The sequence below is a fragment of the Drosophila rhopaloa genome, unplaced genomic scaffold (assembly GCF_018152115.1).
Source record: "Drosophila rhopaloa isolate 14029-0021.01 unplaced genomic scaffold, ASM1815211v1 contig_2, whole genome shotgun sequence".
Classification (NCBI taxonomy): Eukaryota; Metazoa; Arthropoda; class Insecta; order Diptera; family Drosophilidae; genus Drosophila; species Drosophila rhopaloa.
The window spans coordinates 9,825,862-9,842,645 of record NW_025335083.1 but is presented as its reverse complement, the minus strand read 5'-3'; the positions used below and the strand labels follow the sequence as shown (position 1 = coordinate 9,842,645).

At 37.5% G+C, this 16,784-nt stretch overlaps 1 protein-coding gene across 1 annotated transcript in view; it reads left to right on the top strand.

Annotated features, from left to right (window-relative positions):
- LOC108044966 (semaphorin-1A) overlaps nt 1–16,784 on the top strand; it is a 139,520-nt gene that overhangs the window by 12,194 nt on the left and 110,542 nt on the right. Inside the window, 1 exon segment of the mRNA XM_017124137.2 lies at nt 11,833–12,371. Within this exon segment, the coding sequence (XP_016979626.1) occupies nt 12,137–12,371 (235 nt within the window). The 5' untranslated portion in view covers nt 11,833–12,136.

Sequence of the window (16,784 nt, the reverse complement as noted above, 5' to 3'; positions counted from 1 at the left end):
TATTTGATGTATAAGTGGGTTTATCTGCAGAGCTTTGTGAACAATAGCTAATTTATTATTTGAATAATTTCTGCAGATGTTTGCTAAATCGGTTATTTATTATTTTGAATAATATTGTTCAATATCTGTGTTGTTCCAACATTTAAAGATGGCTTTGTGTGTCCCGTCCCCTGCAGTTTCTATCCCGAATTTCGTTGGTATTTGCCTATGTCAGCAGCTGATATTGTGTGGCCACCCCCCACCCATCATCTCGGCTGCCTTTATCTCCTGCTGCTATAGCTCAGCTTGGGGTCTGCAATATATATTCGGGCGTGTGTGCGACCACCAGCCGCATTTCCGTCGAGATATCCCCCTTATCTTCCCACCGACAGTTGGCTGTCATTTGGCTTTGGTCTCGAGCTGCTGCTTAATTATTACAGCATAAATTATCAGCGTCTTGAGATGCTGCCAGAACAGCGCCCAGTATGATTCACTCACTTAATGTAGCCCAAAGTCTCGATTTGCATACTAAGAGGCTTTTGTCGGTGGTCAACTCCTTTATCCCCCCCTCCACCCCGCATTTCCTCGTAACCCCAGCACTGTGGTTAACCCGCGAGAGGTGCAGATAACACTCGCTTACACACGAACACATAATTCTTTGCTTTGTGTTTACTGGAATTTATTGAAATTGATTTCGTTCGGCTCTTTTCTTTATCGACGTTGAGACTCTGGGACATTACATTCGATCATTTAGGCTGGCAGGCGGCATTCGATTCCGGTTTTTATTCTCTCCTTTTCCATGTGATTTATTGATTTCTTCCCATTGTTGTTGCTGTAACACTAATGGCGGTAGGTTGAGTTAGGTTTTAGGGGGATGATATAAAAAATACAGTAGTGCCTCAAAAACTTAATTTTTTATTTAATAACTACGATTTCTTAGTAACTGGTTTTATCAAAAACTTTATGTAAAACCATCACTAATAAACCAAAAAATTAAATTCTGATATCTTTTATTGTTGGCAAGAAATGTAATAATGTCGTTAGGGGAATTGTTATTACATTTTACACAAAAGCACAAAAGTGGATAAGCGGTTTTCTCATTTCAAATCGAAATACGGTTTCCAATTTGCGATGAACCACTGTATTTGCTATTGGCTTTGGTTAGGTGGGTTCGATTTGCTTCGGTTTGGTTGGGGTGTCGGCTTTCATTTTGATGGTTTGATGAGTGAGTTAGACACATTTGCCTTGGCCTGGGCTTGCCCCTCTTTTTTTCAGTAAGCCAGGATGAGTTTGCCGTGGGAATTCGTAATTTCGTATGCAAGATGTGTGCGACAAGAGGCGTGGCTTTGTGATGAATTTTCTGCTTCTTTTTTGCGCTCATCCCATATCCTAAGTAAATATGATGGGTAATTTCTTTTTAAAGGTTCTGCGCGGGCCATTAGGGGAATTGGAATATCACTGATGCTTAGGCCGCTGTCCCAAAATGAAATTAAATTGGAAATGCTTTGTTTTTATTCCTTTTATTCCCTCGAGTTGAGCTACATCTAATTTAATCTTAAACTTTTCTTTTTTCTTTGCAGGTAATACTGATGATTTAACTGAAGGTTACCATAAAAGTGTTATTTAAAGCTAAAGGATGCAAACAAATAATAATGGTATTTTTTAAACTTTTAATTATTGTAATTACAAATTTATTTTTACTTTATAAAAAGTATTTTGACAGTATTACTCGAAATCTATTTGAAAAAAACCTATGTTTTTTTGTGTGATACTTTTCCAATAAATAATTTAGTATTAATACATTATCTTGTTTGACTTGCTAAATGTTTCTAAAGGTATTCTTTTCAATTATTTTGTGAATGACACATGATTTTGTGAGATTCAAATTTGCGTTGCCTGTCTGAAGAAAGTCAGCTTCTTTGATTGGGCCAAAAAACACAAGGACGAGAACTCGTGAGCTATTGGAGGAGATACAAGCAAGCATTCAAGAAATGACAACAGAAATGTTCCTTTTCCTCCCCCGCATTCCCCCTCATTTCACAGTCAGATTTTTGCAAAAACAACGGCAAACAGAATTCCCATGGCACGCGCTGGCGACACTTTCAAGGAGCAAACATTTTTGCAGGGTGGTCGTGTGGGTGGGTGGGAAAAGCCAAGGGCGAGCGTTTCTTGCATGTTGTGAATTTTCCCTTTTTTGTTTGTACAAAAATACAGGGGCGATACGGGGGAGCGGGGACAGAGGCATGCCACAAGGAGGGTAGTAAAAGCGTGTACCGTTATACAAACATTACATAAAAATATTAAATTTATGATGCAATAAAAAAAACGGTGTTAAAAGGAGGGGGATAGCAAGAGCCAGAAAAAGAGAGAGAAGGCGTGGGCGAGGCATGCGTGTGTGCGTGCTTGAAACGCCTTGATATTCGAGCACCCCCATTGGGGAATAAACCAAAAAGGAATTAACAACCAAGGAAAGAAAATAAGGGAATGGGGGCCGAACTATTGCTTCAGGATTTGGGCTATTTTGGCCAAAACAGGAAGAAAAAAAAAATGTAGAGTTTATTCAACAATTTTAATTAAAAGAAATTATATCCATGTTTTTATGGCTCAGTATGACGTTTCTCTATGCAAATTACTTATTTAAAGCTAGAATGCTAAAATTAACAATTTTTTTTGTAAAATAATTTTTATATTAAATTTCCGAAAATACCAAGATAATCGATAATTTTAAAATGTTCAAGACACCCGATGTAATTGAACTCGGCCATTCCGCTACCCACTATGTTTTTGAAAAAGTCTTTAAAAAATAATGAATAAGTATTTGATACTAAAGGTACTGTCACAAATTCTAAGCTTAACTTAATAAATATTAATTGATTTCCAACCAACACTACGATCCTCTCGTTAGGATAGAAAATATAATTTCTAATGAGAGCACAAGGATATAGTAAACACTCAAACATGAATTCAACCGAAGTGACCAACTGAACCGGGCTATAAAAACGGTCATGACACTCAGCAACCCCCTAGAAATGATCTTTAGAGCGTAAAATGAAAAAAGAAAACTTCTATCGATGTCAACTGTGTGCAAAGCCCTCGAGTCAAACGAGATTAAAGGGATGCTATATAGCCAAAGAAGGGTGGTGGTGCCATGGAGGCAATCGGTGGTGTCACGTACCTCGAACCTTTTGGGTTTTATTTATTTCCCACTCATCTTCTATTTTGCCGTCTGTCGGCTTGCTTTGACTTTTGACAGCCCCCGAAAAAGTTGTGGAAGGAAATTCATGTTGATGTTCGCTCCCTTCGACTTTTTGGGATGCGAAAGGATCAGACAGGACAGTTGGGAATATCTTTCGTAATATGAGCACGTGTCATTATCCAAAGCGCTATCGCCCTTAGAAGCCATGTATTTCTGATGGGTTATCAAAAAAAATACTTTTATTTTTATTTTGGGTCTTACCAAAGTCAGCAAGGTTTTTTAAATATATAAAAATTGTTAAGTTTTAAAAATAATTAATAATTGATTGGACAATGAGTAAATTAAAATTAAATAATAGATAAAGTTATTTGCGCCAATAAAATACTGCAGGGAAATCCTTATTTATTATTTATCATTTCATTTGGTTCATACTTTGAGTATACTTGAGCAATGTTTTTCAAACCACCTTGAAACTAAATCCTAACTTCAACAATCGCACCCCTTTAACTCACGCATTGGGAAAATGGGGAACCACATTCAGCGTTGCATTCACCATCCATCAATTTGCATTTTCCCCATCGCTGGGGTGGTTCGTTCTTCCACGGGTTTGCAATTTGCATTCCATATAATGAATGGAACAAGAACTATTATGCAATCTCATGCCGGGTGGGTAGTGGAAGGAGACGGACGGTTTTGGGGTTGAAAGTTGGTAAATAGTCCCAAACACGCGACGACTGGCAGCGCCAACAACAATAATTCTTATTCGAAATCTCGTAAATCAATTTTTTTCTACATTCTAATTATGTGATTAAGTGATTTATGAGTTTTTGTCCCAGTTGAAATGGGGAGGTGGCGCCACCTCATGCTCGTCCTCGATTCTTTTTCCATTGACCCTGCTCAACATTTTTGCTCCTGCTACTTTTTTTTATTTGTTTGTTGCTGTTTGAACTCTTGAAGAGCGAAAATATAAATTTATGGGTGCACTAAACCGAAAAAGGAGAGGAACAAAATGTGTCCGTGACATTTATGATGTGACACAATGTGTACCTAACTCACCCTCTCCCATTTACCCCGCTTCCTTCACTGAATCAAATTGTTTACTTTTTGGTAACTCTGATGTGGCTTAATTTATGTTTGTTCGATTTTCTTGGTAGCCTTGCAATTGTCGTTGGTTTTAAAGTCCGAGTTTTTCCCTTTGGACTTTTTATGAGCATCCACATCTTACTCTTAAAGTTATGAGTTTTATTGCCCTTAATTGATGACCTCCCATTGATATCCACAAAGTGTTTCCTCAATGTGTTTCTCCTTCTTCAAATTGATTGAGCAGATCGTAAATACATTTAGAACGCTGCTCGAATTTTCAAGTACTTGCCCTCCATTTCCCCCCGTGGTTTTTAATGCCCCATCATTCAGGTTAAGTATTCCACTAATTTGTGACAAACATTAGAATGATGTAAGTTCAAATTTGGTCCCTCAAAAATTGAGTTTGGTTCGGTGATTTTTTTTTTATATTTTATGGCTCGCTTTTTCAGCGTTCTTGTTTGTATCATGCTACACTTGATAAGGTCAAAAAGACCTAACCATACAAATGGGGATGATTGATTGTGCTTTTCTGGTTTTGTTAATGGTTAACTTTTCATCGCTTTGTAAATGTCAACTTTGTTGAATGGGTCGGTACCAAAATCATTTTTAGTCACGTTTTCTTTGATGAAACTGCGTGGGTTGATCGTTTGGGTATTAACCAATGTCCCAAAAAAGTTCGACTATGTTTTTGGGAAATTCTTATCATTTGCTTTAATGTTCAAGATTTAAAATATTGTTTTGATTGTCCTGAGTTTTATAAATCCATTTAATCCTCGTATATCAATATCACTTTAGACGACTTTAGAGAATTACCAGTCTCAGCTTCATTATTTATGAGCGAGTTTAAGCCGAAAGTAAACAGGCGGCCAAAAAGGCCAATTCAAATGGTCCATCAAGTGGCATTGGGCATACGCAAAATTTCAGGGGATTATCAAATGCAAAAGAGCTGAGAGTGCTGCCCCTTCTTGAAGCCCATAAATCATGGAATCAAAGTGCCACATTTTTGACTGAGTTTTTGGGGTGGGGAATGCGTTAAGCCCTTTGGCCGAGGTCTAACACGTACTAAATGCTTGTCAACAGCGGAAGGAGAAGGGAAAGCGGTGCGGTGCGGTGAGGGGAACGTGACAGTGCGCAGACGTGACGTGGAAAGTATTTATGGGAAAATATTTGTTCAGAAATTTCTTACTGATTGTGTTGGACAGACATCCACAGAACAGAAAGGGAAATGTGAATTGATTTTTCAGCATAGAATAAATACAGGAAGTTTCCAATGTAAATGTTATGATAGTTTTGAGACAGAAACTTGAGAGCTTTATATTTCATATAATATTAAATAGGAATTGTTTTTAGAGAACTCCTTTGTTTTTAGTTTTATGGACTTTCTTCTGACTTTAGACGAAAAGGTATTTTTGCGTTTTATTTAATCATCATTTCAACCTGCTAAGTTTATTAAAACTGCCAGAATTTCAACGACGAAACTCCTCTTGCCCACTCAATTTGAAGGACTTTTGCTTAACAATATTTTCCCTTTATATCTCATTCGTTCTATCATCAAATTTCAAATTGCTTTCCATGCAGTTTTGCATAAAATTCCAAGGACTCTGGCGGCGTGAAAGTTTTCCCCTCTGGAAAATTGCTAGCTGAGAGCATCAATTTGCATGTTTGCAAAGTGTGAGCTGCGAAAACGAAATTAATAATGAATCGACTAGAGGAATCAGCATCAAACTTATCCATAACAAGCAAGAAAACAAACAAGCAAGTAGGAGAGCAAAATGCATAGTACAAGAAAATGCATCTGCACAGAGTGTTGCCAAAAATGGAAAGGACGGAAGTTGCGAAAACTTGAGCGACCACAAAAGAATGAAATTCAAGTTGCTCGGGCAACATTAACTGAGAGCCAACAATGGTAGCTGGCAACAAGAAAAGTACAACAATAAATAGCATTATGCTAATCCAGGCCAAACAGAATGCGGCAAAAGTAAAGAAAAGCTTTTTGGACTGGTCCTTCCTTTCCCCTCCCCTTCTAGAAAAGGAAGCATTAGCTCCTGTCGGGACTTGGGCAGCAGCTGCCAGGGAGACAGCCCGGAATCGGAATAATAATTGCGAGGAAAACCAGCGCCAGCGCCAGTCCCAACTAACTAACTAGTATTTACTAAAAAATAAGTCACAACAACCACAACGACGGCAATTCCAAAGTTGAGAGTGGGCTGGCAACCAGAGGCGGAAAAATTCCGAGAACGTGTCATGGCATAAGAAATGAGTATTAAATCCCCCCGAAGCACTCTGCTCGAGCTTTATCAGTAGGACAATAAACTCCCAGCTCCAAATGAGCTTTGAATCCTGCAGAGCAGATAAATTAGCAGATGAGATGGGATCCAGATAAGATAATGCTAATTAAGCAAGACTTGCAGGAGAACACGCACTATTAAATAAAAGCGAAGCTGGTCTTATTTCTAATAAATAAATGATTTACTTATTTGTATTAAATGAAAATGAACATGATTTAAATTATTTTCCAAAAATATTCAAGTAAAAAAACATTTTAAATCCAATGTTTCTTTTACAAAATTATTAAAACTGTCAGAGTCAGAGCACATATAAATATATCGTCATGCCGCGAGCGGCATTTTAAATTGCAATTCAAATGTTTAAAAATAATAAATTCCAATTAATAAGATTTAGATCATAGAATTTATGGTTGGGATTTAGGCAGAACGAAGATATACCCACATCCAAGCAACATGTTAAATTGTCATAAGCCTTAAAAATTCCATTATGATTATTTACTCTAGTAAGGCCCCCATCCGTACAAGATGAACATAAAACACGAAACACAAACAAAGACATATGGACCGAGATAAGGATACAAAGTTTTCTAAACGAATAAATCTGTTTGTCTTGGTGCCAGGACACAAACACGCACGCACTCAGATGCTGGTAAAAATTGTAAAATATTTTCAAAACAGAGACAGACATAAGCAAAGCTAATAAATGAGAACTTTTGCGCGACAACGAGAGCAAATCCCATTTTTACAAGGATATGAAGGAGCTCAGGAGCCACTGCAGGCCAAAAACGGGGGAACACGAAGAGGCGAAAACACAACAAATCGCTGCAGGATATGCAGACAAGACAAACAAGTCACGAACCAAAAACCAAAGGGAAGAATAAAGCGATAAAACACAACTGAAAATGAAGAAAAACTCGTCGGGCCGCAAAAGATTTGCAACATAAATATTTTCCATGGCAGACAAACGATAACAAAAAACACAAATGGAAAACAAAACGTGAATTGCGGCATTTATTTGTATATTAAGAGCTGATTTTTTGCGCTCACTCTTGTGTTTGCAATGGCGGCGGCCATTTTGCAAAAGGCTGCAACAAAATGGCGGCCGCAAAAAACAAATTGCATTGCCTGATGAGTGTTAAGTGAGTGGGTGGTGGGTGGCTGCATGGGGTTGGGGGTAAATGGGTGGGGTAACTGAAAATGCAAACTGATGCTAGTGCAGTTTTTTATACTTGCAAATCTCAGGGGAAGTCATGACACACTAAAGGGCTTTAGATTGCATGATTTTGTAATGCGCCCGAAAATCAATCGTTTTTTTTATAGTTTATTGTTTTATTTTCTGAAAACGATTAGAAAATTTGTATGTTAGTTCACACACACGCAGGTGTACAATTTCTCAATTTTTATACCCTTGCAGAGGGTATTATAATTTTGGTCAAAAGTGTGCAACGCAGTGAAGGAGACATCTCCGACCTTGTAAAGTATATATATTCTTGATCAGGATCACCTCCTGAGTTGATATAGCCATGTCCGTCTGTCCGTCTGTCCGTCTGTCCGTCTGTCCGTCTGTCCGTCTGTCTGTCCGTCTGTCTGTCCGTCTGTCTGTTTCTACGCGAACTAGTCTCTCAGTTTTAAAGATATCGAATTGAAACTTTGCACACACCCTTCTTTCCTTTGCACGCAGTATATAAGTCGGAACGGCCGGGATCGGCCGACTATATCCTATAGCTGCCATATAACTGATTGATCGGAAATGCCATAACTCTGCTGTTTGTTAAGTTAGGAAGTTGGGACTTTCTATGGGTTTTATATTTGGCCAATCAATCCGACGTACCAAATTTCATAAGGATCGGCCGACTATATCCTATAGCTGCCATATAACTGATTGATCGGAAATGCCATAACTCTGCTGTTTGTTAAGTTAGGAAGTTGGGATTTTCTATGGGTTTTATATTTGGCTAATTAATCTGACCTACCAAATTTCATAAGGATCGGCCGACTATATCTTATAGCTGCCATATAACTGATTGATCGGAAATGCCATAACTTTGGTGTTTGTTAAGTTAGGAAGTTGGGATTTTCTATGGGTTTTATTTTTGCCTATCAATCCGACATATCAAATTTCATAAGGATCGGCCGACTATATTCTATAGCTGCCATATAACTGAACGATTGGAAATGCCATAACTTTGGTGTTTTTAAAGTTAGGAAGTTGGGATTTTTTATGAGTATTAAGAATACATTATATGAATGATTTTGGAGAATATAATTTGCAGAATATTCTGCAAGGGTATTTCAACTTCGGCTCCGCCCGAAGTTAGCTTTCCTTTCTTGTTTTTAATAATAATATTATTACTTAATATTACATAAATATTTGTTATTTTAGAAGTAATCGTTCACAGCTAAATATTTATAGACATCTTTTCGATTTGTTAGCTGGATCTCCAATTACAAAATAATGTGTTGCTTGGCCCACTAATTATGCTTTGAAAAATGCTGTGAACGCATCAATGCCTCTCCACATGAATTTAATTTAAAGATAAATAAATCTTTTATGTCTTAACTATATGTTGGCCGTAAAAATTCATAAAGAAATACAAACAAAGAACTTAATCAATATAATTGCTTAATCTCAGCAGGGTATTTTCCTGCCGCGACTGCACTAAAGACAATTTCTTTTAGATTTGTTTTGCTTCACTGTTGTTTTCTTTTCAGCTGAGTTTATTTTTGAGTAATATGCGCAATGCATCAGGCTCAGAGTCAGGATCTGGACGCAGTCTTTCTTCCTGCCAACCACTCGCTGGCCATGTTATTGTTATTTGTATTTGTTGTTTAAACATACACACACACTTGACATATTCGTGCTGTCTGCAGGGATTCGAGGCATTTAATTTTTGGTAGCCATTTACAGACCCCAGGCCCCTAAGTCCTTATACAACGGAAAATTCTGTTTTCCCTGCGGCAACTGCAGGGCAATGCAGTTGAAAAGGCCGCCCCCCGAGGGCGTGGCACTGCCTCATTTTTAGTTGGCTGTTTTTGTGTCTGCCTCAGCATGAAAAATAATTTTAAATGCCTGGAAAACGTCTCTCTTTTGATGGCTTTCCCCAAAAATGTTTTATGTTTGCACTTTGTAAGCGGGTTACGAGCTGAAATAGTAGATGGCTTCCAAATGCTTAGCTCTAAATTATTCCTAAACATTGTGATCTGTGTGTGGGAAATGTAGCAACGCCAGCTAAATGAGAAACACAATTAGTTTTTGACTTATTAAAATCGTTCGGAGCAAACGTGACATTTTATTTAAAGTCCCGTTGGAAATTATGCAACATAGTTGACCAAATTGTGCTTATTTATCAGGAATGCGCCTAACGTTTAATGTTTTGCCCGAGATTTTCTCAATCATTATTTTAAAATAAGAATCCCGTGAAATGGATTCGGTTCTTTCTAAGATATTCTTACTATTACCTCTTCTAATTATATTGTCCCGATTTACCGACACTCTTCAGCAGGTTATAAGTTGGCATGTTCATATGTATGTCCTTTTTATAGGCACTTCAAACAGCTATCGACAGCACTCGATAGTTACTGGTTTACTGTTCAGTGACAGCGTTTTTAGTTAAATTTTGCGTGAACACTTACAGGTACTCAACTAACACATGGCCACTTATACTCCCTTCAAACATATTCACATCCATGCCAGCAAGTGTGTCTGTCTGCTCTTTATCTAAACTAACAATCGGTAAAGTGTAGCTACAAAACCAAAAACAGTATGGGAGCTGCAAAGTGGATACTCGACTTGTATATATGTATATAACCTCTTGCCCTTTCACCTCCCGTCCGTTTTGGGTCATCCTGGTAATAGGTATGGTTGGGCAGGGTATATATTTTGTATTTTGATTATGAACATTTATTTTACTTGTTATTGGTTGGATTTCTAAATGATTTTCTTGTACTTCTTATAAAAGCAACTATATTTATGTATTTTACTTATTCTATCAATTTTTAAATCAGTAAATAAAATCTTTTATTACCCATTTGCAGTACCATTAAAATTAAAATTAATAAAAATGTGATTTATATTTTAGAGTCCAAGAAATTGTCGGAGAAATATTTTTTTGAAAATAATTAGAATTTAAACAAGCTTCCAAAATCAATAACAATTTTTCTCCACCGTAAACCAAGTTTAACTTTTAAAATAATGACCTTAAAGTACATTTAAGTTTAATTAGCGGGTATTTTGTAGTCTTTTTTTTATATATTTTTTTTGGTTGGCACCTAGGCGCTTTGTTGACGTCATAATTAGAACGAAGCCGACACAGATGCACATGACTTGGAAAAACAAATTGCACTGCATTCTGGCCACCCGGCCACACCCACCTCAAAGTTCACCTGTGGCAGATTTATGACACCGAATAACCCCGTTCCGCCCTCTATCCCCCCTCCTCTCACCTTGTCAACCCCTTCGTGTGCTAGATTTGTACATTTTCGTGCTACATTTTAATTTCTCTACATGGCTGAGGGGTGCAGGTGGGCGGATGGGCGGTGGGGTTTCGGTGGGTGGGTGTCAGTGGGGTGTGCTGAAAAACTCATTAACTGTGCACGCTACTTGGCACCTTTTCTCTTCTCACCCACTCTTTGCTTGCTTTCTTTCTCCGCCTTTTATCCATTTATTCCTCCTGCCTTTCAGTTTCTTTTCGGCTTGCCTTGTCCTCGCTTTCTTCATTTACTTTATTTTTGCCAGTTCTTACGCTTTTTCATTTGTGGGCGAAGGTCGCTAAACTTATCTGCATGGAGAAAAAAAACCATTTCTGCGACTCCCTAATAGGTGGGCGTGGTCATGTGCGTGTGTGTGATGTGTGTGTTGTTTGTGTGAATGTGCACACACACGATTGCACAATAAGCCGATTTAAGAAAGCAGGGTGTAGGCCAGACCTACATTAAATCGAGCACAAAATGTATGCATGCCAAATTGAAAAATGCTAAAATAGGGGATAAGATATTGGGTTAAATTATTCAAAAAGTAGCTATCAAAATACAAATAAAGGCACGGACGCCTAGGGTTTTATATTCATATTAAAATAATAGTAATAATTTATGTGGGTTCCAAATCTCTAAATTTATAACCCCCGTAAATTTGTTTTCCAAAGCATTCTTTACTTGACAAAGGGTCTAAGTTAATTAAACCATAATTTATTCAACATTTTAAAGATAGCCAAACAAATTATTATTATACCAGATTTATATGTGTTGCATTATATAACTAATTCCTTATTTCATTCTCTTTCATTACAGAAATGACTGAACTTGCATCCCTCAACAAATTTGTTTTCCCATAAATAAATAAATCCCGAAGACAAAAAAGTAAAAGTTGTTAAATACAAAATTAATCAATATATTCAATATCCATTTAAAGATTAAAGTAAATTCAGACGCAGTAACTCTAAATCACGCACAGCCAAACCAAACAAAAATAAAATCAAATCCATTTAAATGCAATAAAGTTAGACGAAAAGCACACACAGAAAATCAACAATAATAAATGTTGTACATTTAATCAAACCAATTGAAATTTAACTAACATTTATGCAAAGTAGAAATGTTAAATTTACACAACAAAAACCACAATAACAACAGCGCCAAGAACAAGCATAACAAAAGCCACAAAATGCATTTGAAAAGTGCAACGGCAAAAGCAACAATAATGAAACATAAGTTAAGCAAATTTTACGGATACGGTTGGATGCAAGTCTTCCTACTACTTACAGTCCTCGTGATTGGTAATCAAAGTGCCTGGCAGGAGAATATACGACCAAAACTTTACGTTGAATTAGGTGAGTAAAGAAATAAAATTCTTATATATATCTAAATGCGGTCTGGCGCATAAATTATTTAAAAAGTAATACAAACATAAAATAGACAAAGAATTCGTTTAATTTAGCCACAATACTTGGGTATTTTCATATATTCTTTTTAAAAATTCAACAAATACAATTTACATAGTTATTGGAATTTTTCTTTACCACAATCAAATTTACTCGTCATGTTTCAATGTCAGTGAAAAGAAAATGTCAAGAGAATTGGCAATGTGACTGTGCGAGTCATTGTAACCAAATTAAGTCTAAAGCAAATGTCAATTTAAATTATGACCAATAAAGGAAGAGGATGAAAGAAAGCATGAGTTGGGATATCAGAAGAAGGGCAACCAATCGAAGTCAACTGTCAAAACTTTAATGACAACATTTGTATGAGCTACAAAATGTAATTTGACTGCCAGAGTCACATGCCTGCGATGGCAATAGGAAGCCGGAAGATAGTTGGAGATATTCTCTTAAAGTTTGACAGCCCAGAAACTCGCCCAATGCCGCCCAACTCATCAGCAAACCTTTTTGCCATCCTTCGAAAGTATCCACTTTTGGCAGGTGAAGAAGTTTGCTCAAGAAATGAAGCAATAACTTGGACAAAGCGTGTGTGCGAGCAGGAGACACATAGCTACTAATGCACACACTTTTTGAGATATATCCAGACATCCACACGTTTTGCTATCTTAACTATAAATAACAAAAATTCCTGGAAGACATTATTTGCATAAAAGTGGCGAAGCTTTCAGTGCTGAAATGAGTCTAGTGGCAGGGGATAGTGGGGTTGGGTAGTGGGCTGGTTAGCTGTTGCCAGCAGCTATTTCTAGTGTCCTGTGTGTGTCCTCAATGTGCGACATCATCATCATCATCATCGCCGTCATGATCGTCGCCAGGAGTTACGTTGCATATGCAAATTTGGTTCCTTACACATTTTTTTTGGCCAAAAAGTTGGGCGACTTCTTCAACGTGCTCACGTAGGTTGAAGACAGATATATATTTATATGTGTATACCTATATACATGTATATTTATACGGTGTAAAATGTATATAGTCCTGGGTACATATGTATCTGCACCGCTTTTTGTTTGTGCAAGATGAAGCAGAAAAAGTTGCCGGCAGCAGATGGAGAAAAAGTCGAGGCTGTGCTGGAGTTTGGCGAAGAAGAGCTAAATTCTAAAAATATCTTGTGCACGCTTCAGAAATTACGTTATTAAATGTGCATTTGGCACACTGTAAATGGTAACAGAAGAGGGAAAAACACAGTCTCCCAGAGAAATGTTGCATTCTTCAAGACAATTTTAGCACCAAAGATACGGAGTCAAATTTATCCAAGAACGGGTAGGAAAATATACCTTGAATGCCAGGAAGTAGTTCAACCAAATGTGTTTAAAAAATGTTTCCATACCTATGAATTTGAATTGGGCGCCACATTAGGGAACATGCTACAACTTGTAGCAGGAAGATACGAAATGGAATGGCTAAAATCAAATTTGATGATCAGGAAATGAATCTTGAGTTCGGGAAATTGATTTTCATAACGCCGGTATTATTTTTAAGTACGATGGCCAATATATATTTTGCAATATAAAGACTGTACGAACTTTAATTGCATAAGAATATATAGGAATAGAAAAGAATTCATAACATTTGTTTTAATTTACCATATAACTTAAAATTGATAGTATAGAAATAGTATAGAAAAGTGAAGGATTAAACGGATCAATTTAAATTGAAGAAATAGTAACTTAGTGTTTAAAATTTCCAACATAAATTTTTTCAACTCTTGTCCAAAAATTGTTCTATTTCTGCGATGCAATTTGCAATTTCTTCATGCTCAATATCTCATTAGGAAACTCATTTCTCTTCGCCAACTGCTGTTGCCAACTGGAATAGAAATTTTTTTGTTATTAGTTTAGCTGTAAAATCAACTCAAGGATAATCTGTGAAGCGAACCTGTTAAGCTCCGCCCATCCCACCCGCGCAGTGCTAAACCAATTACTTAGCTCCGGTCCCCTTCATTCCGCACTGTCAGGGGACATTGCACGTGTTAAAGTTCATTTAAAATCCATCAGGGAGCGAGAGAGTGGGTATGGGATAGCGCTATTTCAACGGGGTGGCTGGGTGACAATTTCTTCTTCTTTACGCTGTTTGGGGCACTCGTGCATAACAGGAAAATAGGGTTAATGGGGAAATTATGAATGCGCCCAAGGAGGTGCGGACCAAATGAGCAGGGGTGCTGGGTGAATATGTGAGTGGGGCAATGCGTTCATTGTTGGTCAGAATATAACAAAATAAAATATCAAAAGTCTCGACGATAAGATACCTGGTACCATTTTGGTTAACTAGCAATAACTTTGTTTAACAGGTTAAAACCTGTGGTTAAAACCTATGATATATCCAGATTTGTAAGTTTTTAAAAGGAAGTGAAATTACAATACAACTACAATAATCTATGCTTTATATGCAACAATCAAAAGTGAAGTAGAATATAAAAAAGAAACAATATATACTAGGAATTACCTTGGACTTTACATTTTTATTTCGTGTTGGTGTGAAAACATATGTATAGTTTCGTACGTTTTGCGTGTGGTCAACCTTACAATATACCCGCATATACTGGGTATAATAAAAAGCAACCACCCCTTTTTTCATCACGGTCTTCTTCTTTCGCCGCCGCCATAAAATATTACAACCCTGCGTGGCCAGAGTTGCATTTGACAGCCGCAAGTGGTTGTCATTAGGAGCTGCGACAAAACGGTCATTTAAATGCACTCTTCTTCTGGCTGCCGCTGCATCTTCTTCCACTACTTACTTACGGCAAAGTGGGCGCAACATTTGCGGTAAAATTACGTCTATCAAGTGGGCGGCAAAAGGCGGTAGCTAATGCTGATCGTTTTGCGGCACTTTCGCGTTCTCCCCAAAGCTACTAAAAATGTCCCCTTTCTCGCATAGCAAAATTTTGTGGACATTCAGTAAAAAGTTTCTTTTGCTTATATTTTGGTACGTGCAAAGATTTGCTGATTACTACAAAACCAATCTGTGACTAAAGAGAAAAATAAATTCAAAGAAATTTGGTTATTCAGAATAAAAAACCATAACAAAATAGACATATACTTTCCAAAAAAAAAGTTCAGACTTTTACATTGATTAAAAACGTATATTTATAGCGCATTTCAATTGGCATTCAATCAAATACAAACTTATGGATGTATATGTTCGGTTTCCAAATAATATTTAACAAGTTGACATAATTTAATTATAACATAAGAAAATGTCTGTGCCAGATAGTGTCGGTTAAATTAATAACTTCCGCTTAAGTGAACCTGTGCAAGTTGTAGTCAACCAGATGCTGACCAAGCTTTCCAGCTTCGACTTTAAATGACACGAACTTCCGATGGCAGCCAATTAGGCGAACGAAAACTGCATTACTCCGGTTCCAGCGGCCAACAGTGAAAAAAATTGGGGAGAAAACAAATGATAATTAAGAATTGTCTTATAATTCTCAAGTGGTTATTTTTCTGCACAAGCCCCGTATTGAATTAAAGTTCTTTGACATTCTTAGACAAAGATTTAAGAATAAAGATACAAATTTTTTGTTACAACTTAAAGTCACTTATGACATATCCCTATATTAATTATTTCTGTGTAGGGGGATACTCTCATACCGAAAAGTTACTTTCTCTTTTAAGCGTCTGGCGAGAGACTGCGGCCTTCGTTCGAAGTCGACCAAAAATAGTTCTGTCGCCGACGTCTTCGACTTCGATGTTTTTCTGGCCGTCATTAAAACTGTCTGCAACGTGTCAGAACAGCAAACATAACTGTTAATTGCCATTTGTGCGCGAAGTCGGAATTCCTTGCCTTTACCCCCCTTTTCCGGTTTTACTTGGTTCCGCCGCCACTTCGGTCTCATTTTCATATTTCGCCGCATGCGCCTCATTACAATTTAATTCACAATGTAATTGCAGGCGTTGAGTGGAATGAGAATGGGAATGAAAGGGTGGTATGAGTATAGAAAACAGGGGGTGGTATGGGGAAACTAAGCAGTGGAGAATGCAGAGGAGCAACCACCGACTTGGCGAAAAGTTTTCTTGCAGTTTTGCGCCACTTGACACGCGCCTCGCATAATTTCCACACGTCTTGTGTGCCACAAAACTCGCATATGTATGCACTCTCCACCCCACTATTCTCAACCCACTCCACCCCATTTTCCCCACGTTTCATTTCCTTGCCATATGCATTTTTGGCAGTCGAAAGTCGAAAAGGGCGGAAATGCGACAACTACACAAATTCTCCCCAACTTCGGTTAGCTTTCGTTCGCCCCCCATCATCCTGTCTGGCTTTGTTTCCTCTCCACTTGTCCATATTTACATATTACTTTGATTCCAT